The sequence below is a fragment of the Macaca fascicularis genome, chromosome 13 (assembly GCF_037993035.2).
Source record: "Macaca fascicularis isolate 582-1 chromosome 13, T2T-MFA8v1.1".
Classification (NCBI taxonomy): domain Eukaryota; kingdom Metazoa; phylum Chordata; class Mammalia; order Primates; family Cercopithecidae; genus Macaca; species Macaca fascicularis.
Genome location: NC_088387.1, coordinates 88850101 through 88877069, shown reverse-complemented (window position 1 = coordinate 88877069; position 26969 = coordinate 88850101). Strand labels below are relative to the sequence as shown.

At 38.9% G+C, this 26969-nt stretch overlaps 1 protein-coding gene across 30 annotated transcripts in view; it reads left to right on the top strand.

Annotated features, from left to right (window-relative positions):
• Positions 1-26969, top strand: part of LTBP1 (latent transforming growth factor beta binding protein 1) — a 445837-nt gene that overhangs the window by 385785 nt on the left and 33083 nt on the right. For 16 of the 30 annotated variants that reach the window (XM_015433801.4, XM_074011984.1, XM_074011983.1 and 13 more), the window contains 7 exons: positions 2034-2159; positions 6881-7024; positions 20031-20207; positions 20881-20967; positions 22799-22927; positions 23617-23757; positions 24697-24867. In XM_015433801.4, coding sequence (XP_015289287.3) covers positions 2034-2159; positions 6881-7024; positions 20031-20207; positions 20881-20967; positions 22799-22927; positions 23617-23757; positions 24697-24867 — 975 coding nt within the window. The remainder of the gene's footprint in view (positions 1-2033; positions 2160-6880; positions 7025-20030; positions 20208-20880; positions 20968-22798; positions 22928-23616; positions 23758-24696; positions 24868-26969) is intronic. The other 14 variants (XM_074011979.1, XM_074011982.1, XM_015433805.4 and 11 more) reach the window with 2 other exon arrangements.

Sequence of the window (26969 nt, the reverse complement as noted above, 5' to 3'; positions counted from 1 at the left end):
TTTAATGTTCCCAGTAATTGTAGAAACTTACCAATATTATTAATATTATTCATATTGATACTATTATTTCCATTTACAGATAGACTGTAATAGGAAATAAAGACAATGAGTATAGACAATCCTTTGAGATATTTTGCAGTGATACAAAAAGTTTAATTCCCCCCAAACTAAATTCTGTCAAGTGAAATTGAACTTGTCATTGTCTTTAGCATTTGTTACCTGCTTTCATTATTTGGACATAGAAGTACAATCTTCTCCACATATATTTGGATGCTGTCATTACATTTTCTTAATTGTTTCTCCAAAAACTTACATTTTGGCATGACTGTTAAGCCCAGGGGCAGAGAGAACAGAGTACCAGGCGATGGGTGGTGTGAGATGTGGCAATGCCCAAGGAGAAGAGAAGCACAATGGGCGATGATATGATCAGGTGAAAGCGATTTTCAAGCAATTGTGACATTTTTGAAGGCAGTGAGGGTGGGATCCAGGGGAGGAATAACTGGAGATGTCGGAGAAAGATGAGCAGGTGGGACTGTGAGGCAGAGACTGGTCTGGGTGGGAGAAGGAGCCCTGCCCAGAAATGAGAAGGGACTTAGGTTTTTTGTTTGTTTTGAGTTGGGAAAATAAAGTTTAAAAGAGAAAATGTGGCCGGGCGCGGTGGCTCACACGTGTAATCCCAGCACTTTGGGAGGCCAAGGCAGGCAGATCACGAGGTCAGGAGATCGAGACCATCCTGGCTAACATGGTGAAACCCCGTCTCTACTAAAAATACAAAAAATGAGCCGGGCGTGGTGGTTAGCGCCTGTACTCCCAGCTACTCGGGAGGCTGAGGCAGGAGAATGGCCTGAACCCAGGGGAGGTGGAGCTTGCAGTGAGCCGAGATTGCAACACTGCACTCTAGCCTGGGCGACAGAGTGAGACTCTGTCTCAAAAATAAATAAATAAATAAATAAATAAATTAATTAATTAAATAAATAAATAAGAAAATGCCCAATTTTATACTATCCCCAAACTAAACTCTGTCAAGTGAACTTGAACTTGTCATTTTCTTTAACATTTGTTATCTGATTTCATTATTTGAACATAAAAGTGCAATCTTCTTCACATATATTTCGATGCTGTCATTAACATTTTCTTAATTGTTTCTCCAAAAACTTGCATGTGGCATGACTGTTAAGTCCGGGGCAGAGAGAGCAGAGTACCAGGCAATGGGTGGTGTGAGATGTGGCAGTGCCCAAGGAGAACAGGAAGGAAAGAAGGGAGAAGGAAATTAGTAACTGTAAGGATAAAGAAGAATTCTATCTAAAAGTCTGTTGTAACTTTACAATTGAGGCATCACTTTTATAAGAACATTTTTATTAATGAGAAAAAAAGGCAACAAGGTCACTCTCATCAGGTTTGTGGAGAACAAAATGAATTGGCGAGTCAGCCAATCAGCTGGAGCAGCCTGCAGGGTTAGGACCTTGAGTGGCTGTAAATTGGTGGCATAAAATGTTTTCTAGCACTGGGACTGACTGACTACCCTGCTGACTTCATCAGACTCTCTTGACTTCCTGAGGATGTTGTGTAGTCTGGATCAATGTTATCCACAAGGTTAAGTAAAACATTGCTCATTTCCACCTGTAACTATCAGATGCAAATACTATTAGCATTTACTGCAACTCAAACAAGTGACAATATTTTCACATATTTTCTCTGTAGGAATATAAGGCTCCTTGGCAATCAAGAGTTGAAAACATTTAGGTAATACTGGGCATGGCACTTGCAGCAGTCATTTCAGTCTAAAAACATTTCCTAAGGAAAAGTAGTAAATGTTTTTTTCATAGAAACCAATATTTTGACTGTTAAATCATTTTCATCAAAACATTTTATTTATATGTAAAATGTTTTAAAAGCTGTTTTCTGTGTAAACATGTTCATCTCATCATCACACACTAATCGGGATGTGTTGAGTGCCTCTGTTTATCCATTAATATCTGGTGTTTGTCAGCCTGTGTTTGTTTTGTGTCTGATGTTCCATGTCTTTTTTGCAGATATTGATGAATGTGTAAACAACACTGTTTGTGACAGTCACGGGTTTTGTGACAATACAGCTGGCTCCTTCCGCTGCCTCTGTTATCAGGGCTTTCAAGCCCCACAGGATGGGCAAGGGTGTGTGGGTGAGTTTTTAGATTTTTTCCCAACGTGTTTCACATGTCCCTAGGGAAAAGAAATCACAGTGAACTACAGGAGCTTTTAAGCAGGTAATTTGGGTAGAGCTTTATCACAATTTGATTTTGTCATACAATTTGAGGGTGTGCAAAAATATCCTATGTTGGCTGGGTGCATGGCTCACACTTGTAACCCCAGCACTTGGGAGGCCAAGGTTGGAGAATTGCTTGAGGCCAGGAGTTTGAGACCAGCCTGGGTAACATGGTGAGATCTTTTCTCTATGAATAAAAATTTCAAAAACATTAGCCAAGCTTGATGGTGGATGCCTGTAGTCCCAACTACTTGGGAGGCTGAGGTGGGAGGATCTCATGTGCCCAGGAGTTTGAGGCTGCAGTAAGCCTGATCTTGCCACTGCACACCAGCTTGGGCAACAGAGCAAGACCCTGTCTCAAAAAAAAAAAAAAATCCTATGGCTTCTGAAATTGTTAGGGACAGTAAGAAATATAAAAGTATGACTTTACATTTAAATGAATTTTAACAAGAACATCTGTTTAAACTCTTAACTGAGTATGCAGAACTCTAGACTCCCTTCGGCACAGGAAGTAGAGTCTGGTGTGTGGTATAGATTGTCTGTCTTTTAAATGCACCCCCTTAGTGCATTTAAGGCAAAGTATTGCCAGGAGCTTCAGTGTCCAGGAATGATACCTGTAAAAGGATGCTTTGAATTGTGCAACTGTATTTCCTCAGTCTGTTCCGGGATTGACAGGGCTGGAAGGAATCTTGAATATCATCAGATGTCCTGGAATATGGTCCAACAAATGCTCACACAGAAAATAATTTGTATTCATTGTCTGACAAGATGTGATTTCTTCACGTCAAACTCATTATGAAACATTTTTGCAATTAGAGCAATTAAATGGGAAGGAGAAGAAAAGTTATCAAATTCGAGACTTTATAGATAGCAAGACTTTTCTTTTTCTTTATTCTTAGAGAAAAATAGCCATGTTCACTACATGGCAGATGGAACTTGAGGAGTCAATACCTATTTGGTTTGAAAATTTGCAGTTAAAACATTTAATTCATTTGCCATCCATATTAAACTTGGAAAATAAAATTTTCAAGGTTTAATGATAATGTCACTTGAATAATAACTGCTTTTGTGGAATTATGAAATTCAGTTAATTCCCAACCAAAAATTATGTACAAATCTATGGTTTCATGCATAAGCAGTAGCTAGTCAAAAACATAGATAATTATTCAAGAATTATTCACAACAAGACATAGTTATTTAATAATATAGCTAAGACTATCCTAATCTTAGTTCAAACTCCTGCTTTAGCCACCTTTCCACCAAAATATAGTTGTTTGACATTTGCATAGTATTTTCACCAGATGGGTCTTGTGATGTGGCCCCTACTTTTCATCTTAGCTTCGCCACTTCCTTCTTCACCTGTTGGTTCCAGCAACGTCCGATTGGTTGTGGTTGCCCATGTCACTGTGCAATTATTTGACTGTCGTTCACTCCTTCTGCTGGGAATATCCTCCTGACCTCTCCTTCCCTGAGCCCTGGATTTTTCTCACTCATTCTGGAAGACTGAGGTTCAGTGTCATCTTCCAGACACCATACCTGCCCCATCCCTCGCTGTCAAGCTGAGCTGTGACCTCTGCTTCCAGAGCACCTTCAGCAAATTCTATTACAGCACTTATAACCTTTGGGGGAATAATTTAATAATGGGTACACCACCTGCAGCCCCCTTCTGCAAGGCTATAACCTCTAAATGATTGAAAACTTTCTCGCTTCTTCCTGGGCACGGCACGATGCTTGACTTATTGTAGGTGCTCAGTAAATTTTGTTTAACAGCCAACTGTTTAAATATCAGATGTTGAACCATATCTGGAAACCATGTCGGCTGTCTCGAGTCCACATAGCTCCAGAGCCCTTGCTTAATGTTCATTTCTTCTTTTTTTTTTTTTTTTTCCTTGAGACAGAGTCTTGCTCTGTCACCCAGGCTGGGGTGCAGTGGTGCAATCTTGGCTCACTGCAAGCTCCGCCTCCCTGGTTCACACCATTCTCCTGCCTCAGCCTCCTGAACAACTGGGACTACAGGCACCCACCACCACGCCCAGCTAATTTTTTGTATTTTTAGTACAGACAGGGTTTCACCATGTTATCCAGGATGGTCTTGATCTCCTGACCTCGTGATCCACCCATCTCAGGCTCCCAAAGTGCTGGGATTACAGGTGTGAGCCACCACGCCCGGCTGCTTAATGTTCATTTCTAACCAGCTGGATGAGCACACTAAACCCATGCTGACATTTCAGCTTGGCACACGAAACACCACCCTTAGAGAAGGAATATTTGTTATCATTTTGGTGAACTCAACAAATGTCATTTTATTTGTATTTGTATTTATTCTTTCAAAAATATTTACTGAGCACCTATGATATGCACTTTACCCTGTGTGTTCTGTAGAGCTACAGGGATGAGTCAGCACCTCCCCCATTATCACCTACTCATCCTTCAGCTATTTGCTCCAGTATCATTTCTCTAACCCACCCCCGCATTTAAGATCTGCTGTTCCATGCTTTCACTGAGTCTGAACTTTTCACTCCTCACACTCACTGAAGCGTGTACAATTATTTGTTAATTTCCCTAACTCAACTATAAGCTCCATGAAGGCAGGAGTTGGGACTGCTGGCTCGTCATTGCTTCCTCACATACAGGCCGTACAGGCCTGCCCCACAGAAGTAAGCTAGGAAATATTTCTTGATTGAATTATTGCAGTCTGATGAGATAGAGTTTATTAGCCACATCAATAATACATGTTGGAAAGTACAAAGTTCCACTGAACATTTACCTAAAATTGATAAATGTGAACTGGCAATTTCTTAAGTTTTTCTGGTCTCAATATGACTGTCTAGGTTGATTAAATATTTCAACTCTGCTTTACTTTATGTTATGGTATTTTTCACAAGTGAAACCAGTTCATTGGATTTATATCTCTTTATATACAAATGAAATGGAAAACTGAAGTAATTATCCAAATAAGTCAAGATATATAAGCTTTTTGTCCAATTAACTGGGTATACCAGGTGAAAGGATGATTTTTTTTCTGGAATGATTTAGATAATTGCTCAAATTTTTAACTTTGTATAAACCATCTCAAAGTATGCTCATGAAAGCTATTGTTTGTACATGTTTAATGCATAAGACATGTGAGCATTTCAGACTTTAATTCAGGTGCTTTACTGAACTGGATACTCATAAATAAAATGTTGTAGGAGGAAAGAGGGTAAAAAGCACTACTGGACAAGATCAAACATAAAATTAGCCTTTCTTTAGGGCTGTGTACTTGCAAAATGTTGAATAAAGTGTACTTGTCACTGAGATTCCTTGACTGTATTTTAATTATGTATATTTAAGTACAGAAGAAAAACATTTAGCAAAATAGAAATTACACAGTGGGACATCAACAGAATTTGAAAAGGCATCATGAGATCAGTGATTAGTTATTGGACCAATTTGTTTCACATGAATGATTAATGTAGCCTGATGAGTGTCTATAGGGATCTCTCCTTCATTTCTCAAAGGAATATGTAATCTGAATTCTGTTGATAATTATGGATGCTTTGGCTACCAGAGAAATACCTGTATTTTCAGATATTTAAGTATATTTTTAAAGCTTTTTAAATGAACTTAATTCTGTGGTTACTGAAGTATCAGTGATTCTAACTTTGCTCGAATTAAGAACTGAGAGTAGGCCAGGCATAGTGGTTCACACCTGTAATCCCAGCACTTTGGGAGGCTGAGGCAGGCGGATCACTTGAAGTCGGGAGTTCATGATCAAACTGGCCAACATGGTGACATCCTGTCTCTACTAAAAATACAAAAATTAGCTGGGCATGGTGGTTCATGCCTATAATCCCAGCTACTCAGGAGGCTGAGGCAGAAGAATCACTTGAACCCAGGAGACAGAGGTTGCAAGTGAGCCAAGATCGGGCCACTGCACTCCAGCCTGGGCGACAGAATGAGACTCCATCTCAAAAAAAAAAAAAAAAAAACTGAGAGTAGAGTGTTGGGTCATTTAAGATTTCATTATGTTGAAAAGTCAGGAATGATAAAACTAGATGGTCAGTGGGCACATACTAGGTTTGCAGTACAATTCCAGGGTGTCCTTTAAAACTAAATTGGGAATTGGCCAGGCACAGTGGCTGACTCCTGTAACCCCTTTGGAGGCCAAGGCAGGTGGATCACGAGGTTAGGAGATCGAGACCATCCTGGCTAACACGGTGAAACCCCGTCTCTACTTAAAATACAAAATAAATTAGCTGGTTGTGGTGGCGGGCGCCTGTAGTCCCAGCTACTCGAGAGGCTGAGGCAGGAGAATGGCGTGAACCCAGGAGGCGCAGCTTGTAGTGAGCCGAGATCGTTCCACTGCACTCCAGCCTGAGCGACAGAACAAGCCTCCATCTCAAAAAACAAAAAACAAAACAAAACAAAAAAACTAAATTGAGAATTGTCTTGAATTTTCATAGTCCTTTCGTCCAGACCAAATCTGACAGCTCTACCTTAAAGAGCCCCTTCCCTGAAAGAGCAGAAGGGGTTTGACTGCTCTCTGGGGATTGCCTGCTTTTCAGCAAGACACTATTAGCCCTGGCACAGCTGGTAAAATAGAGAGCTGTCATGAATGAGGCACACATCTCACTTGGCCTGTGCTCCCTTTTCCAGATGTGAATGAATGTGAACTGCTCAGTGGGGTGTGTGGTGAAGCCTTCTGTGAAAACGTGGAAGGGTCCTTCCTGTGCGTGTGTGCTGATGAAAATCAAGAGTACAGCCCCATGACTGGGCAGTGCCGCTCCCGGACCTCCACAGGTAAGTCCCAGTGACACTGTGCAAGGGAATGGCAGGCTCCTCTCAAAGACCTGCACCCACACAGCTTTGGGATAAATGCTGAGAGTGAGATAATTAGCCAGATGTCCTGACACAGTGCTGTCTCTGGAAGCTTCCATGTTCTTCTGTGCCTGCCTTGTCAGTGGAATCAAGATGTGGATGATGACTCTTTGGGCTAGATGGCCTCTAATGTTCTATCCAAACCAGAGATGCCTCCAGTAAGGTAAAGGATCCAAAATGATGAGGACATTTGCTGGGGATTGCTTAAAACTTAAAGAGCTATCAGCTCAGGATTTAATATGGCACCATCTCATTAAGTTGCATAATCCTCCATACATTCTTGGCCCTTAGAGAAATGTGTCTTGACACTTCTCTAAATTAAAAGCAACATATAGGCCTCTTAGGATCTACAAAGACTTCCACTTGGAATTCTTAAGGTGTTTTTCCAGAATTTGGCCTAGAGAGTGGCTATGTTTGCGTTCACTTAAAATTTGATTTAGGCTGTGTCGTCACCGTGCAAACTGAAATAGAGAGTTGGACTGTTTTCCAGATAAATTAATCAACTTCCCAATCACCCTTTTAGTTTGTGCCATGTAGCTATAGCTTGGTTGTATTTTAGGGAAAGCAAAGGCCCAAATGGTCCTTTGAGAGCCAAGTAAAATGAAACATAGACCATTTTTTTTCTTTCTCAATCAGTGTTATCCATGCTTCGATAATAGCTTTCACTACTCCTCTGGAGGGTACACTTGTTCTGTGTAAAATAGCTGTCTTTGCAAGTAATAGGAAATGAAATATAAAAATATTTTCACCCACACATCTTTCCTCAGTTATTAAATATAGAAAGGTGAAGGGTACAGAATTAAATGAACAGACTGTAATTCAAAAACTTTGTGAAAGAGAAGAGATAAGTTATTACTGGTGACAGGATTTCTCTTCATTCTAGTGACCACCACAACAATACATATTCCATAAAGAAGAGACTTTTCATTTTAATTGGATCTACAATAGCAAAAAACAAACCAAAAAACAGAAAAATCTGGTTGACCACTAACAGAATTGGTTAAGTAACTGTCTTTTTCTTATTTTTGCTTGGTTCCATAGGGTAGCACCTCACCTATAGTGTAATTTTGAATGAGTTAATTCATATGTCATAATATATAGCCATTAAATGGGCTAGGTGATGCTTAGATAGTCATGATAAAGATAAACGTATGTGATACAATGGTAAGTGAAAAAAATGCAGGATAGTCCAACGATTACACTCTGTAGAGGAAGATAAAAAGATAATTGTTGGATCCCAACCAGTAACTAGTTGAGCTTATTCATTTGTATAGCTCCTGGCAGCTTTTACTTTTATCATGCCTCAATTTGTATAGTTGTTGGTGAACTTTGATTGTATGGAGTCTTAAGACTGTCTTATGACAGTCTTCATTTAAAAAAAATTTCTAGCAGTATCCTGAGAGACTGAGTTTAGCCATAAACTTCAGCAGAAACCTTCTGTCTGATTTCATCAGAGCCAGTAATTGATCAATTATTTGAAAAAGGTGATTAAAAACTGGAAATCATAAAAAGGTAACATCTTCTAAGTCTAATTTTTAACTCAAAGGATATAAGTACATTTGGCCCGGTGCGGTGGCTCACGCCTGTAATCCCAGCACTTTGGGAGGCCGAGGCAGGCAGATCACTTGAGGCCAGGAGTTCTAAACCAGCCTGGTCAACAAGGTGAAACCCTGTCTCTACTAAAAATACAAAAATTAGCCCGGCGTGGTGGCATATGTTTGTAATCAGTAAGGCAGAGGCACGGGAATCACTTGAACACGTGAGGCGAGGTTGCAGTGAGTTGAGATCACACCACTGCACTCCAGCCTGAGCGACAGAGCCAGACTGTCTCAAAAGAAAAAAAAAAAAAAAAAAAGAGTACATTCATGCACCAATCTTTGAAGAGAAAGGCTATGGTCTTTTTCTGTGTAGAGGTTCATTTGTGGAGTTTGTGTGGCTATCCCGCATAAACCCCATCTGTTATGTGTTACTTACACTTTCTTTGTAGAACGGAGAATCTAAAGCCTTTTCCAAAGCAAACGAACGTAAAAATCCCTCTAGATTTTTACAGTTTTTCTCAATTTTTTACACTTGTCTTGTCCACACCTAATTTGATAGCATTTCTTTTACTAAATCAACTTTATCGAATCTTTCTAAAGCTTTAACTTGCCCTAGAAACAGCTCTTCTAGTCACATTCATATTGTACTGGTTGATGTAATGTTAAATTATGTAAGTACAATAATGAATACACTGACACAGAATGTTTGAGTATATACCTAGGTGAGTCTTGGTTTGCATACTGCGCAGCCTATAGGAGCAGAAGTGTGTGGACCTCTGCAAGAATAGCCGTCCGGCTCTGAGCATTCTCCCTTCCGTGAGCATCAGCAATGGTATTTTACAGAGGGCAAGAAAACATCAGTTAACACAGCAAGTTAGTTAAATGTTCGCCAGTTAAGATAGTTTGTACCCTGTACAGTAAAAGAATCTGCTATTCCATAGAAAAAAACATTTTAGGCCAAATATAAATAAAAGTTTTTAGACTAGAATTCAAATTAATTTCATTATATATATAATATACTGAAGCTGAGATCTCATCCTTCCTGAAAAGTGCTTAGGAAGGGGAAGGTAGATTTCCAGCATTGGCTATCACATTTTTATTCAGCTGTAAAACTCCCCCAGGACAATCTATATTCCAACAATGAGCAGTAGCATGATAATCTGATGTGGTATCATACCGAAGACAGCACTAGGGCTATGGCGTAGGATATTAGGAAAGCAGATTTCAGGTCAGTAGCCGGAAGAGCTTTCCAATAACTAACAAGAGCTAGTCAGCAAAAAGCAGCCTCACAAAATACTGGAGTGCTTCCCGCAGAGGCATCCAAGAACAGGTGGGATACCCACTGGCAGAAGAGCACCCACTTCCAGCAGGGTATTGTCCCAGATGAACCTTTAAGGTACTTTGGAATGCTCATGCCCTAGGGTTTTTATTTCTAAACTTTCTTGCTTCCCACATATGTCTTTTTTAGGTCTGCCTTAATGTTTTTTACTGCCTGGGACTTTGGCCACTAATTTACATTGCTGTGCATTGCCTAAAAGCATCTGAAAAAGAAGTAACTAAAAAAATGTCCATACCAGGCCACTCATCACATTTAAGGAGGTATGGATATAAAATATAGTCTGATGCTATTATTTCCTTAGTGCCTGTGATAATTGCTCAATAAAAACTTTATGTCTTTGGGCACTCTAAGGGAAGCAGTAAATATTTAATCTTGGCAACTGCAGCCTTCAGACCTTACCCACAAAATGCTGTTCTCTTCCTTGATTGGTGTACAGAGGAAGTTCTGTGGTAGGAACGGAATCTTATTTTTAAAACAGAAGGTATAATGAAAAGAGCACAATGAAAAAAGTACATATTATAATCCATACAGGTATTCTTCACTTTAAGAAAAGGAAACACAATCAGAAAGTATAAAGCATATAGGTTGGGGTGATTAGTTGTATTATAAAGTAATTCTTCACTTTACTCAACAGTTTATCATAGGGTTTCTTTAAATATCAGTTTTCGCTAATACATTTGAGATCTTATTCCCACATCATGAACTATATCCTAGACTTCTGCATTTAGAAACCACCTTAGTGATTTTCCAGCTGAATTTTTTTTATTTATAGGTAAAGACACTGAGGCCCAGAGAAACATCTTAAATGTTATTCTTAAGATTATATAGCTCATGAATGGCAGAATTGGTTCAGGAACCCAACTCAGGGATCTTCCCACTGCATCATTTCTACTTTTAGGGCTGAGGACACCAAGACATCAAATTCTTCTCAAAATTGGCTTTTTTCATTTTGTTTTTCATTATTAATACACATTAATCATAGAAAATTGGCAAATACAAAAATAAATTAAAAAGAAAGTCCCCTGCAGTATCACCATCTGATATCTGTCACCATCTTGACCCCTGGACTCTGAAAGGACATCCATATTCCCCTGCCTCTACAGAACCATCTTCCATTTGACCTTCAGTGCACTGAAATTAGGCCCTCTGACTTTTCATCTAAGTGAGCCGTCGGTGAGCTTCTAAATACTAAACTCTTTAGTCTCATCCCAGAGTCATCTTCTGAAACATTTGACACTGGTTTTTCATCTTTTCCCCCATCTTTGCCCTGTGACTGATTTCATGACATTACTGTTCCCTGCATTCTCCTGCCTCTTGGACTAGTCTTTTCCATTCTCAGGTTCCTCTTCTCCTGCCTATTCCTTAAATAATAACATCCCAGGCAGTTGCATGCTTAGCTCTCTTCTTATTTATGTTTTTCTCCTGAGATATTTTATCTGCTTTGGAGTCAACCGTTACTTATATGATGTTGCCTGCTAAGTAAATATCTTCTGCCTCCACCTGTGTTTTGAGTGTCATGCTCCTATTTCCAGCTGCCTATTGGACTTTGTCTTCCAGGGTGTCTTGTAAGCTTCTCTGGCTGACAGTTATTCAAACCTAAATTAATCACCATTTCCTCTGCTTCTGTCTGTTTATTTATTTATTTTTTTTTTTTGAGATGGAGTCTTGCTCTGTCGCCCAGGCTGGAGTGCAGTGGCGCGATCCTGGCTCACTGCAACCTCCGCCTCCTGGGTTCAAGGGATTCTCCTGCCTCAGCCTCCTGAGTAGCTGGGATTATAGGTGCACACCACCACACCCGGCTAATTTTTGTATTTTTAGTAGAGACGGGATTTCACCATGTTGGTCAGGCTGGTCGCGAACTCCTGACCTTGTGATCCACCCGCCTCAGCCTCCCAAAGTGCTGGGATAACAGGCATGAGCCACCGCGCCCAGCCATGTCTATTTATTAATTGCCAGACATCAATACTAGAAATTCTGAAATCATACATTTTTTGTCTCCCCATTCGTCATCCAAGCAGTCTATCATAACATCCTGCCAGTTCTACTTTCAGGGTGTTCTTCAGATCTCTCCCTGCTCTGGATGCTGCTTCCCTGGGTCAGTCTTTCAACATCACTTAGCTGGATCATTGCAGTAGCCTCCTGCCTTCTCTCCCTGCCTCTCTCATCAATTCCTGCTCCACACTGCTGCCAGAGTTAATGTTTTCAAAACACAGATCTGGGTTTAAATCATTCAGTCTTTCAACTGCTTGCCACTGCTTTATAGCATGAAGTCCAAATGCATTAGCCAGGGCAGCAATACCCTTTATCCTCTATAATGTAACCTGCTTGTTTAGCTTTCTCTCCTACACTCCCCATACCTACATCCAAGCCCATGCCTTGCTCATGGTTACCACGAATAATTATGCTTTCCCAAGATGATGACTTTGCTCTTGCTCCATTGCCCAGGCTGGAGTGCAGTGGCATGATCTTGGCTCACCACAACCTCCACCTTCTGAGTTCAAGTGATTCTTGTGCCTCCACCTCCCTACTAGCAAGGATTACGGGCCTGTGCCACCATGCCCACCTAATTTTTGTATTTTTAGTAGAGACAGTGTTTTGCCATGTTGACCAGCCTGGTCTTGAACTCCTGACCTCAAGTGATCTGCCTGCCTTGTCCTTCCAAAGTGCTGGGATTACAGGCATGAGCCACTTTGCCTGTCTTCTCATTAGCCTTTCCTGAAATATCTCTCAAGCCTGTTTAAAAGTCTGCTCGACTCTCACCAAGTTATCATACATTCCCCAAATCCCCAAGATGGAATTACAGGATTCTGCCTCTCTGCTCTCCACGTGCCTTGTTTTTGTGACTAACAGTCTCTGCATCTTATTCTCTCTGCATCCACTGCAAAACAGCTCACTGCTTAGCACGGTGCCTGATGGATGGTAGACACTCAGTAACTGTTGAATAAATTGCCTCTCCACATTAGAAGCACATGTTCCTTTCATAACCCATCCCTCCCATTCCTAGCTACTTCTACAGAATAAAAATAATTTTTCATTTTTTCAAAGATTTAATAGGGGCACACTTAAGTAAGGAGATGTCTATTCACACTTCCGTGTAAGAAGTGCTGCTTCAGATTGCTTGAGTTAAATTGGAAGAGGTTAAATTAAAAGAAAAAAGGAACGTCTCCCCACTGTCAAAGAACACAGAATACAACTCATCTTGGTAGTTCTGACAATTGAACTCAAACAGCATCCCTGTTCCCTTCCTAGAAAGGTACACTACAGGTTTTATGGATGTACACTTTTTTTTTTTTTTTTTTTTTGAGACAGAGTCTCGCTCTGTTGCCCAGGCTGGAGTGCAGTGGCGTGATCTCAGCTCACTGCAAGCTCTGCCTCCCAGGTTCACGCCATTCTCCTGCCTCAGACTCCTGAGTACCTGGGACTACAGGCTCCCGCCACCACGCCTGGCTAATTTCGTTTTTGTATTTTTAGTAGAGACGGGGTTTCACCATGTTAGCCAGGATGGTCTTGATCTCCTGACCTTGTGATCCACCCACCTCAGCCTCCCAAAGTGCTGGGATTACAGGCGTGAGCCACCGCGCCCGGCTGTGCATGTACACATTTTTTAAAGGCAGGAAACCACATGTAACAGTCAGTCAACTGTTATATTTGGCAGAGTCTGTTTTTTAAAATGTGTTTAGTTAACCTGTTAAATAAATTTAACATTGAAAGAGTTTTATAAAAATTATTTCTGATTGGAAAAAAAGACTTTTGGTAGGAAAAAAAATATTAAAGAAAGTAAGACCACAGTATTTATAATGCAAATATTATAAAAGGCCATAAAATTCCTGAAGTCATATTGTGTATTTGTAATGGATCTATACCGTAAATGTAGGTAAGGCTGAGGAAAATACATTCATTTGTTTTTTAAAAAAATACTGACTCAAGTTTCTTCCCACATCCAGCGATGATAATGAGAAGGTATCATCTTTTTGGTATAAAAGCCAAACTGCTTTTATAAGATTTTCTGCTTGCTATAGATAGCACCTAAAGTCATATCTGAGTTTCTGATAAAGAGGTGTCAGTGTTTTAATGAACTGACATATCAATCAAAGTAACAAACTAAAACTATACATACACACCACACACACACACCTTGTACCTTCATTTATTTTTATTTTTTGAGACAGGATCTCGCTGTGTTGCCCAGGCGGGAGTGGTGTAGTGGTATGGTCATGGTTTACTGCAGCCTTGACCTGCTGGGCTTAAGTGATCCTCCCACCTCAGCCTCCTGAGTAGCTGGGATTACAGGCCCACACCACCATGCACAGCTTGTTTTTAAAATTTTTTTATAGGACGAGTTCTCATTATGTTGCCCAGACTGGTCTTATTTTATCTTCTTAATACTATAAGATATACCCATAATATTGCATTAGAAATGCATTTTGGATCCTAGAACTTGCCATAAACTAAACCTGAAGAGGAATGGTTTGTACATTTCCTTTTAAACGTTTCCATACACTTTGTGTGTCACTTCGGATTTGCTTTACTCATGCATTTATCCTTGCAGGCCCTCATGACACCCGAGTGTCAAGAATGTTACAGGCTTGTGTTGTGTGGCATCTGCTCATTCCCCCATCTCCATATGTGCTTCCTGTTCTGACTCTGTACTCTTCTCTCGTTTTTCTTTCTCTGCAGTACAGCTGTCCCTTGGTATTTAAGAGGGGTTGGTTCCAGGGCCCCCACTGATACCAAAATCCATGGATGCTCAAGCCACTGATAGAACACAGCATAGTATTTACATGTAACATATGCATATATCCTCCTGTATACATTGAATCATCCCTACATGACTCATAATATGTAATACTATATAAATGACATGTAAATGGTTACTCTATAGTGTTGTTTTATTTGTATTACTTGTTTTTGTATGCTTTTTATTTTTTCAAAGATTTTTGATCTGCAGTTGATTGAATTCACAGATGTGAAACCCATGGATACAGAGGGCTGGGCCCACGGTACTTTATTTGGCTTTCAGGAACCCCTTCATTCATCCATTTCTGCTCTTTTTTCTTCTCCCTGCTTTTCCACTCTATAGTAATATCCCCGACTTTCTCCTCTCCTCACCCTCTCACTGTCCCTGGCTCATTTTCTCCATTCTCTTATAATGCCTTCACTAGATGTCAGCTCCACCAGGCATCTTCCCTGATAGTTGTCTACCCATCCCTGTGTACCCATCCCTGTGCAGTGAGGCCTAGGTGTGTGTGTGTGTCCTGAGAGTGAAGCCTCCAGTTTACTCCTTAAGACCTCTTTAAGAGCAAGAACTATGTGGAGAGATCCTCTTTTAAAATGTTTTTACTCTTGTGCTTTTTTTTCTAAACTTCACTTTGACTGCTTTGATATGTTTTACCATCTTAAGTTATCTACTTTCTGTTACTGAACACCAGGGGTTTGGTCTAGGTTCTAGCTCACTGCACAGAAAGCCGATCACTGAGACTACAAGTATTGCCAAGGAAGAAGGCTTTAATTGGGTGCTAGGGCCAAGGAGATGGGAGTTCAGTCTCAAATCCACTTCCCTGATGGATGTAACAGGGAAGAAATGTAACAATGTGTAAGAAAACAAGAGCAAGGGAGGGACAGGGAAGCAATCATGATGAATCAGGGATCAGCATCTCATGTCAGGATGTAGTGATCTGGTGAGTTTCAGTTCTTTGATACTTTTTTTAAGAGGCCTGAAGGTCATTTCCTGAGAAAGGAACTCAGATAAGACAAATGTTAAGTTTCAAGCTTTAAGGTCAGAAATGTCTGCCGGGCAAGGTCACTCATGCCTGTAATCCCAGCACTTTGGGAGGCTAAGGCGGGCGGATCACAAGGTCAGGAGATTGAGTGGTGAAACCCCGTCTCTACAAAAAACACAAAAAATTAGTCGGGCATGGTGGCGGGCACCTGTAGTCCCAGCTGCTTGGAAGGCTGAGGTAGGAGAAGGGCGTGAACCCAGGAGGCGGAGCTTGCAGTGAGCAAAGATTGAAACACTGCACTCCAGCCTGGGCAACAGAGTGAGACTCTGTCTCAAAAAAAAAGAAAAAAAGAAAAACACATTTCTAATTTTCCAAGTTCTTGTATGAGAAAACGCAAAACAAAGCATATGAATTTCTAAGTTTTCCTTTATGTCTCCTTGAAATATTAAAGAATTCTTTCTCACTGAAAACAATAATGCCTGTAGCATTTTTAAAATAAGAAAGGAAATAAAGTGCCCTGGGTAATTCTGCTGAAAGTAATTTATTGAACATCATCACACGCACAGAGTTTTATCTATTGATCTCTTTTCAGGACTACAGGCAGCTGTTTCTTTGGGGGTAACTATTTATTCATGTGTATTAGCAGTGTTACTCTTGGGTCATTGTAGTAATTCTGACTGTTCCAAAAAGGTTCAGAGAAGATTAGCTCATAAAAACCTTCAGAACACATTGTAAATGGAAAGGGAGAGCCCATTTAAAAAGCTCATATCCACTTTGACCAACTACATGTTGTAGATTTTCTCATCCCAACAGTAATTCCTTAGATTAGACATTTATGGGGAAAGACTAAAGGTGGAAATGGCCCTACAAGCAAATGGCCCACACCCTCTTTAGGCTGATGAACCAAGACAGGAGGAGCTCCCAGAAAGGGCTCTTTATAGGTGGTGTCTTCAGCTCAAACCTACTCCTTCCTAATCAGAGCCAGGGGACATGATTGCACTATTTGTGGCCTTGTTGCTGAACCCCCAGCAGCAGAGATTATCTGTGTCCCTCTTCCCATTTATCTCAAAGATGAAAACAAACAAAAAACACACACAAAGAATAAAGGGCAAAGCAGAACAAACCCATGCTATGTGAGATAAGAACCTGAGCTCCAAAGAAGGGTTTTGGGGAAAGCAGTAGACATAGGCCACTTGGAACCGACATTAGTTTTCTCTTCTGGGAATTGAGGACTCTGTATTTACCAGCACCTTCTATCTCATATAGTCACCCTGTGGATCACATGAAAAGTCCTCTGTAAAAGTTCCCTCAGAAAAAAACATACAAAATGTCCAAAACCAAACTTTCTTGTTACCGGCCACACCTCTAGAATAAAATATGAAAAACTTGATCTTTTTATGCAAATGTGAAGCGAACCTCTTAATGCAAATTGAAAACTCAAATCTGAAAATACTGAAGGAGGATTAATGTATTTTTTAGAAGTCTGAAGGAGGATTCATATTTTTTTAGAAGTCTGGCATGAGATTTGTAGTACAGCTAATCTTATTCATAATATCTTTAAGAAAAAGAAGATTCTTTTTTTTAATGCTTGGCACTTTCTATAACTATTGATTTGATCTTTTAAAATTAGTTTCCAATATAAAAACCCTCCACCCCTGGCAGCAATGAACTAAACTCTTATAAGAATTTCTTTAAGAAATTACATTATCACATATTTACTGACCAGAGTTTTATCCCAGTGGAAAAATGCTCTAGGAAGTTAATTACTTAAAGACTAGGAAGATAGGGAAATTGTAGCTTTTCCCAGAATGACCTTTGTGGACTACTTTTTAAGAAAGAATTTGAATTTCTTTCCAAACACAGATGAGGGCCTGACTAACCCTCAGTTTCAGCTGTATAAACATTGAACTTTCAAATGTCTTAGAAAATAAGACCAAAACTTTTCACAACCAGTGTAAAACCTGAATAATTATAATTATATTGTTGATTATTTCCCTTATGGGAAGTAATCTGCTTCTTTCCCCAAAAAGGCAAAGATTATTTTATTTCTTAGTTTTTATGATGTGAGTGTAAGAAACATTTTAGTAAACAAAACAATGTTTATCATATATGTATTTGTCTATATATATATGTGTGTGTGTTTAAAATACATAAAATTATATATAAATATATTTCAGATTTTAAATTCATATATATTTATAAATTTTGACATGCTTTGACTCAAGAGAAGCCTATAGTTTCTAATTACCTGTGAGTATAATCTTCACTGAGGCCTTATTACAAAGTATTCCATTTTGTAATAAACACCATGACATACTTACAACTTTGTACCTGAGGGGGAAAAAAATTGAGCCTTCTTTTAGCACAGACCATAGAATAAACCTGATTACCAAAACCCTGTTGCTTTTTTGATTTGTATTTCTCACTATTATTTATTAATAGCTAGCTACATTTTTGGACCAGCTGAATAAAATAATTGAGCAGAATTGGTAGTAGTAACAGGCTGACAATTTATTCACTGTGTTGAGGGAGAGATTATAAAATTTTCTATAGGGTTCATAATTGATTTAGTAACAATTTAAAATACGTACTCTTAGTTTTCCCAAGTAATTCCATATCTAAGAGCTTGGAGGCCCTTCTAACAAAGATCCCTTCCGTTAAGAGTGCACAAAGTGAATTTCAGTCCTCTACACACTTGAAGCAAGCTAGACCAGATGAGGGAAGTGGCAGATTTTACCCAATTTCACACACGAGGAAATGATTTAAAACCACTTCATAAACTGCTGCATAGAAATCAGCATTTGAGTTTTTTCCTGGACACTTGTTCTAGGTCTACATTTGTCATCAGCTGTTAATGCTAACTTACTGTCCAAACTGAAATCTGTCAAAGACAAAATAATCAGAGAATTGGCCAGAATCAACTAGATGAGGGATCTTTATAGTCTCACTGATACCCTGTGTTCTGAGAGGAGTGTATATTTCCGAGGTTTGTTTGCTGCTTTGCTTGCTTTTAATGCCAGAAGAGGAAAGAAAGGGCAGTAGCTTTTCTGATAGAATTTTATGAGTTTATATTTTAGAAACACATTTACTATTTAATATATTAATAAAATTCCCACTGTCAACTAGGCCCTGCCAAAATAAACATATAGGAAGATATTGTAAAAATAATTTATTTAATTTCCCTGCTCATATAATTATCTACTAACTTCAAAACAAAGGTAAGTGTAAGTATGTGCGGACATTAAACTCTTATACTCACCAGTAAATGTCTTCCTTTTGACCTTACAGTTTGAGTCCAAGAATCTGGAAATAGTAGAGTTCTAGTGACAATATTTCATTAGAATTAATCTAAGTAATTATTATGACGGTAGTCAGCTTCTTATTTGATGTCGCATTAAATAAAAACAGTTAATAAACTCAAACTGGATCATAGGCAGTAATTTGAACTCTATAGCATACAGGAGAGAAGGGGTGTGACTACTTTCCAAGTCTAGTCACAAAATAGTGATCATTTTTTAAAAGCACAGACTTGTTCAAAGACTTCATATCTGATCGAATTCAATCTGTTTCCTTATCTGAAAGTGGGTGGATTTTGTTCTTATCGTTTGTATTCTTTCACATCATCTCGTTCATGTTTTATCACACAGAGGGTTAAGCTGAATCTGTTAGAATATGTTTTCCTCTAGGACGTACTTGAGCTGGGACTAGAATCCAGATTTGAAATTCTACCCTGAGGCTGGGCTGGCACTCATTGTTTCATTCGAAGTCATATATTTGCAACAATTTAAGTAGTTAGATTTTCAGTGATGAAAGGTTATTTAATAGGCTCCAGGTTACAGCAGTATTTTCCTAGTTATCTTCTTCTGTGCAGTCTTCAGAAGAGATTGGGAGCATGGTTGATTCAAATAACTACCTAAGGGTTAAATATTATGTGTGGGCTCAGACCCCTGGTCAAGTGTTGGGGAAAATTTTTATTGATTTAAGTAGGTGTTATAGCTCAGTAACAAATGGCCCTATGTTTGGCAAGAAAAGCAGATATGGAAACTCTACTCACAGCCAAATCTACAATAATAAAATAATTGGTTCACGTAAAAGGAAATGGTTTTGACAGATTTACACTCTTGGGGTATGTTAGAATTCCACCAAAACTCAGGATTCAAGTGCATTTTTATCTCAAAGTGGAAGAATCTGACACTGAAAGTGGAAAGCATTTTCTATAAAGCAAATGCTATTGACACGGTCACTCTTTCACCCATTGCATTCTCTACGAGTTGTGTTAGGTAGTTCTGATGTGTCCTATTGTCACTCTTTACCTTCTCTACTCCATTTAGATTTAGATGTAGAACAACCCAAAGAAGAAAAGAAAGAATGCTACTATAATCTCAATGATGCCAGTCTCTGTGATAATGTGTTGGCCCCCAATGTCACAAAACAAGAATGCTGCTGTACATCGGGTGCGGGATGGGGAGATAACTGTGAAATCTTCCCCTGCCCGGTCTTGGGAACTGGTAAGAATCTGCTGAGTTGTTGAGTCACACTTGTGTTTGGTCATATGGTATCCCTGGGCCTTGAAATGATGACACTCACTCCCACAGCCAACTCAAGGCGACTTACCATATAGTGAGTTTCATTCATTGCTAGAGCCAGCACCTGCATCCCATCTTAATATGAATCCTTGAACTTCTCTTCATCAGAGTGTACTGTGACACTCAGGTTCTGTGTGATATTTTGGCAGAAAGTTAATTCAGTTTTATTCCACTTTAAAATTAAAATCAGTCTTTGCTGCTAATAATGATACAGCATTATTCGTAACTAAAGTTTGTGTATTGAAGCTAAGATTATGTGTAATTGATTCTTATTAAACCTTTAAGAAACTAGACATCACAGTCGTGGAAAAATAATAGTTATAGTATCAAGTAAAGCATGAGTAAGAAAATATGAGTGAACTTGGAGGTTTTTTTAATTAAAAAGTGTAAGAAAATTATGAAGTCATTAGATTTCTTTGCACTTAATCCATAATTTTTTGAGATTGTACTAAATTTATTTGCTGCAATTGCCTTAAAGTTACCGAGTCTGAGAAAGCAAAACTGAACTTGAAACATGCATTCATGGAAGATGTTGATTCTTTTTTTTTTCTTTTCAACTTATTTCTTTTCTTGGTTTTGTCTCTTCTAAAATCAGCTGAGTTCACTGAGATGTGTCCCAAAGGGAAAGGTTTTGTGCCTGCTGGAGAATCCTCCTCCGAAGCTGGTGGTGAGAACTATAAAGGTCAGAATCAAGTGGAAACAAATTTTCAACACATTGTGTACATGTGAGATACTCAAGTGAATGCATGGCTTGGGTTTCACAGAATTAGAGTTCTTTTTAGTCATGAAAACTGATTACAAAGTCCTTAATTCTACCATTAAAAGAAAGTCCCCATGGACTTGGAGTCAGAACACAAACTGGATGATGCTGGGAAGTAGACATTGGGAGGTGAACTTCTGAGTTTCTATCTCTTCATCCCTGAGATAGGAATAATTTCTCAAAGGTTATGATAAGGATTAAATAAGATAATATATCTGAAAGTACTTAACAAATTCTGTACCTAGTAGATACTTACTAAATATTTTATTCTAGATGCTTAATAGAAATCATATAAATTATGATCATATAAATTTGACCACTATTTGTCTTTATGGTCATCAACAAAGCTAAGGTTCTTGTATTTTTAGACTTTATCCTACTGTTGTGGGGCCTTTTACCAGTGGCCACAAGTTCACAATGAGAAATGGAAGAGAAGACAACCAGAGTAGACATGTTTTATATATTTAATGCTACTATTATATAATTCTAAAATAAATGGGCAGCCTTTTAATTTTGGTGAATATCCACATGTATGAACATTTCCTCATTAACCACTCACTTTTGACATTTTCATGTTAGAGATATTACCTTTTATATACGAAGTGATTTTTTTCCTTTATAGTTTAATACTGAAGACTGCTAAGTAGCTGGGAAACAGACTATAAAGTCATTTTTATTGTCAATTTTTGGAAAACTAGTGTTTGAATAATATGGTATAATTCAGTAGCTGGATAAGAAATTCCATTTGTGTTTTTTTTAAAGACATCTATGATTTGGTCCAATTAAACAACGAGAAGACTTGGTTTATAATACGCGTTGAATGGTTTCCAAATTCACAAATACACATTACTATGTTTTTGCAGGGATGTAGTTAAATCTCACTTCATATTAAGGTACAGAGCTCTGATTTCACCATAAATTCATCTTCTCTTTTATATGAAAATAAATTCCTCCTCTTCCTATTTTAGCAGTGCTGTTAATGGTTGGAAGAAGATTGGATTTAGATCCAACCAGCCATATGTTCTAGGCTTGGCTTTGCCATTTTCCATCTGTGTAACTTTAAGCAAATCCTCTATGGAGTCTTCAGGTTATAAAATGAGGAATAGATGCCATTAGCTCTAAAATGCTAGAACTAATGCTAATAATAACAGTCAAAGCAATAGATAGCACTTTTGAGTCTCTGCTTATGCCAGAGTATATACTGAGTCCTGTCCGTGGAGTATCTCATTTTATCCTTCCACTCTTATTAGGTAGGTGTTCCTGTTGTCTCTAATTTATCACTGAGTAAACTGAGATAGTGAAGCTGTTAATTCTGTGGGGGAATGGGTCTGCTAACAGAATTCCACCAAACCTTCTTGGAAACTTTCTACATCTCAACTAGTGAATGGGCCAGAACATACATTACAGAACACATTTCTTAAAAGGTATATATCCTTCTGTTGATGCCACTGTGGAACCATAGACCATTTCATCAAATATGAGGTAGCATCTCAGAAACCATATTTACAAATACACTTCTCCAATAATGGTTTGGCCATTGCTTCTCAAATATCACAGACAAACTACATCTGTTTATGTTTTTATGCCTGCCAATTAGGCCTTATTTTAAGAATATTATATTGCTATTTCTGTAGGATTCTTTGGAATATAAATATTATAATATCTAACTTAAAGCCCCAAATCTGGTTATACTCTTTTTAATTGAAAAATCAAGCCTAACTTCTTTTTGTGTTTCTCAATTTTTTCCCAATAGATGCAGATGAATGCCTACTTTTTGGACAAGAAATCTGTAAAAATGGTTTCTGTTTGAACACTCGGCCTGGGTATGAATGCTACTGTAAGCAAGGGACATACTACGATCCTGTGAAACTGCAGTGCTTTGGTAAGCTTTAAGGGGATATAGTATGGTGTACTGTGAAAATATACACATGGAAAAAATAACTATGCTATGTAGTAAAAACAATTTCCTTGAATCTAAATCATATGTTGAAAAGATGTGTAAATGTTTTAGGGATCTGTTTCTTAAGCACAATTTAAGAAAATAAAAAAAACCCACCTCCATACTACTGTTTGAATGTATTTCAAACAAAGAGTTAATATTCACTGTGGAATTATAATTCAGGCCACTGGTATAACTGAAGTGTTCTTTTGGTCTGTAGCACCTCCTGTTTCATCACTCATACTGTGCAAGTGAGAGCCATTTTAAATACTGACCCAGACCTTAATGCTTAAGCAGAAAACCATATATACTAGGCAGAAAAACATAGCAAAAGGAAATAATTTTAAAAGTTATCATAAGGAGCCATTTTATCTTAAATTTCTAAGCATATCCTGTTCATGGATGTTTTCTTTCCTTATGTAATGTCAGCAGCAGCAGCAATGTTGTTTTTCAGTCAGAGCAGCTTACATTTTTATAGTCAGAGCCGCTCTCTTTTGGATGATAATGTGTGGTTAATTAAAAGCGGCAGCCCCTGGAATCTGGACTAAAATAGACCAATGGGTAAAGTTTGGTAAGTGTATGAGGTACAACTGATGGCTGATTTTCTTTAGTAATATTTTTTTTCTCCTAAGATATGGATGAATGTCAAGACCCCAGTAGTTGTATTGATGGCCAGTGTGTTAATACAGAGGGCTCTTACAACTGCTTCTGTACTCACCCCATGGTCCTGGATGCATCAGAAAAAAGATGTATAAGACCGGCTGAGTCAAACGGTATGTTTCCAGGAGATGCAAACCTGTGTCCAAATAAATATCAGAAGGTTTTCCTTTTAATTAAAATTGTGAACCACTGGAAAATAGAAAAAATGAATTCCTTGGGTATTTTGAAATAACTAAAATGAGATACTTACAGAAATAATAATAAGATGCATATCATCAGTATGCAAGAGATTTAATAGCCTGGACATACTCATTAAGTATGGACCATGGAGTGGCTGAGCAGATGGCAGGGTTGTTACATGGCTGAGGGAAATGTAATTCAGGAAAAGATAATTAGGTGTGCTCAGCAGAGTGGAGGGAGTGGATAAGGCTCAGCAGAGCAGAGGGTGGAGTTCAACAAGGTGGTGGAGGGCCCAGAAGTCCACCGACAGAAACTCCTGTCATCCCTGATGCTACTGATAATTGGCAAAGAGCCGCTGATAATTGGCATCATCCATCATTCGCCTCAGGAGACTGCTTTGGATGAAGTCAGTTGAAAGGTAGGAATTAAAGACTCTAGGATGAAGTGTCACTGGTCCAGGGCTTTGGCAGGTTAAATGGATGAGAAGGCAAGAATTCAATAACTGGTACGTGGAAAGAAATGGTAGGGTTTCACAGGAGTAAATGAAAAAGTGAAGATTAGAAGAGTGAGAAGCCCATCAGGCTTATGACGGACAGGCAAAATAGTGGGCATTGTATATAACAGTAGGAAGCTGTAGAGAGAAGTATTGTGTTGGGACCGGATGGGCAGGTGGAATTTCAGCTGATGGAATGACACCCAGTTGGAGATGACAGAGAATTGATCCATTCAAAGACCAGACTGGATTCAGACTTTTACTTGGAAGTCACTCTTAGAAATAGAGATGGAAGCTTGGAGACTTGCTGGCTTCCAACACAGTGTTTATAAATAGGAATAACTGTGCAATTTTGATGGAACTATGTTTTCCCTTTCAGAACAAATAGAAGAAACTGATGTCTACCAAGATTTGTGCTGGGAACATCTGAGTGATGAGTACGTGTGTAGCCGGCCTCTTGTGGGCAAGCAGACGACGTACACTGAGTGCTGCTGTCTGTATGGAGAGGCCTGGGGCATGCAGTGTGCCCTCTGCCCCATGAAGGATTCAGGTGAGCCCATATCCAGTTCCTTCTGCAGGAGGCCTTTGGGGACAAGTTCATCTCACCTCCTTTGCATCCTGACGTTTCTCTTGCATATCTTCGCCTTCATTCGTGATATCTTACTTTCATTACGTGTGTGTGTGTGTGTGTGTGTGTGTGTGTGTGTGTGTGTGTGTCAGGATTGCATAAACATTTTGCTCCTGGTTTACCTCCATTCCTGACCCTGTCATTAATTTTTGAAACCCTCATTCCATTTCCCCAGTGAATGATAAATGACCCAAAGAAACATAACTTAGCAATCAGTGGCATAGGCTTAGAATTTATATTTCCTGGCAGTTCATTTTTTACTACAATTCTTCTCATTCCTAACAGTTTCTACTTAGACCAAAACATATATTAGAGACAGTAGAAAATCACTGTAGGTCAAAGTCCAAATTTTCATGTCAACCTCTGTATATGGAGATATAAGAAACGGGTTAGAACAAAAAGAGAAGGGTTTAGAAAGTAATCGAAGAAATATTTCAACAAATCTCCTTTCCTTTCAAGTTCTAGATCTATCTGGGTTTAAACCTTTGGCCAACTGGAAAAGATGAGACAGGCTAAGCTCCCAGTTTCATCCCATCTCCCAGGTTGAAGGAGGCCTGGAAGGTGCTGGCTTCGCGCTTCCTGGCTGGGCTGTCTGGTGACCATTGAGTTGTGCACTGACTGCCAATTTCCCTTTTTACCATCATAGCACCTTCTCATTAAAGGAAAGCACTCGAAAGTGTTCAGTATATCCTTTTGTAAAGCTGACTTGTTAAAGCTAGAAGGATCATGTGCAAGTAGAAAGCAAAGGAGTTTATTGTAAATATATTCTCAGAACAGTCGAGGGGAAAAATTGCTTGAAAAGAGGAAATGCATTAATTTTTAGTGAATTCAATTAGAATATTTCTTTCAAGCTATATAATAAATTAGCTTTCCAGCTTAGAAATAACTGAAAACCAATGTAGCATGAAAGAGAAAATAATTGGGAATTCCCGTAAGAAGAAAATGAATAGCCAAGGATAAAGAGCAAATACACAAAGCACTAGATGGCAATGATAGCAGCCCAGAATTGGAGAGAGGGCAGGTCTGGGACCAGATGGCGCTGAGTCTGGAATCCAGCACTGCCATAGCAGCTGCATAACCAGGGGAAAAAAACTTCACCCTGTACAGCTCATTTGTAAAATGGAGGCGTCTACATGTCTTGGGTTGTCGCAAGGGCTGGGAGGATGTAGGTAGAGCAAGGGGCTAATTAGTAGCTTTACTAGTTGTTTCGGGCCCTGAAAGCAGATGCCACGGGGAGACAAAAGTGAAATCACTAAGTTAATGTGAGTGCAGTGAGGCTTTTGAGTCATTTTCTCACAATGCTATACTACCTCAAATCTTTTTTACTTATGCAGTGGTTTTTCATTGTCTGATTTTTTCCACAAATCACATGTATTCCTCCTAAAGTATTAAAATAGTCAAAGAGGTTATATTCCCCTCCACCTACGCCATTACAATTGAACTCTGCTCCTTGAAGACACTCACTTTTGACAGTTGGGTTTTATCATCCTAGCATTTTCCTACACTTTAATTATCACTATGTATTTATATTAGCCATTGCTGTATATTAATATATTTATATCCAACAGTGTTTATAACTGAAGTCTGTATCGTTGATCTAAGCTACACTTTGCTTTATATTTTGCACTTCAGCATCCCTGAGATTGGGGTCGTCTGATAATTATGATATATAACCATGTCCACAGGTATTTTTCCCAATTTTTAACATCTATTATATCAAGATACATTTTACAATCTAGGATCTCTTAAAACTGATGAAAGTAACTTAAAATTTTTTTATATTGATATATTTTGGGGTGCAAGTGTAGATTTCTTACCTGCATGTATTGCGTGGTGGTAAGTAAAGTCTGTGTTTTTAGTGTACCTGTGACACGAATAGCGGACTGTGCCCAATAGGTCATTTTTCAACCCTTACCCCACTTCCAGACTCCCACATTTTGGAGTCTCCAGTGTCTATTATTCCATTCCATATGTCCATGTGTACCCATTGTTTAGCTACCATTTATAAGTGAGAACACTCAGTA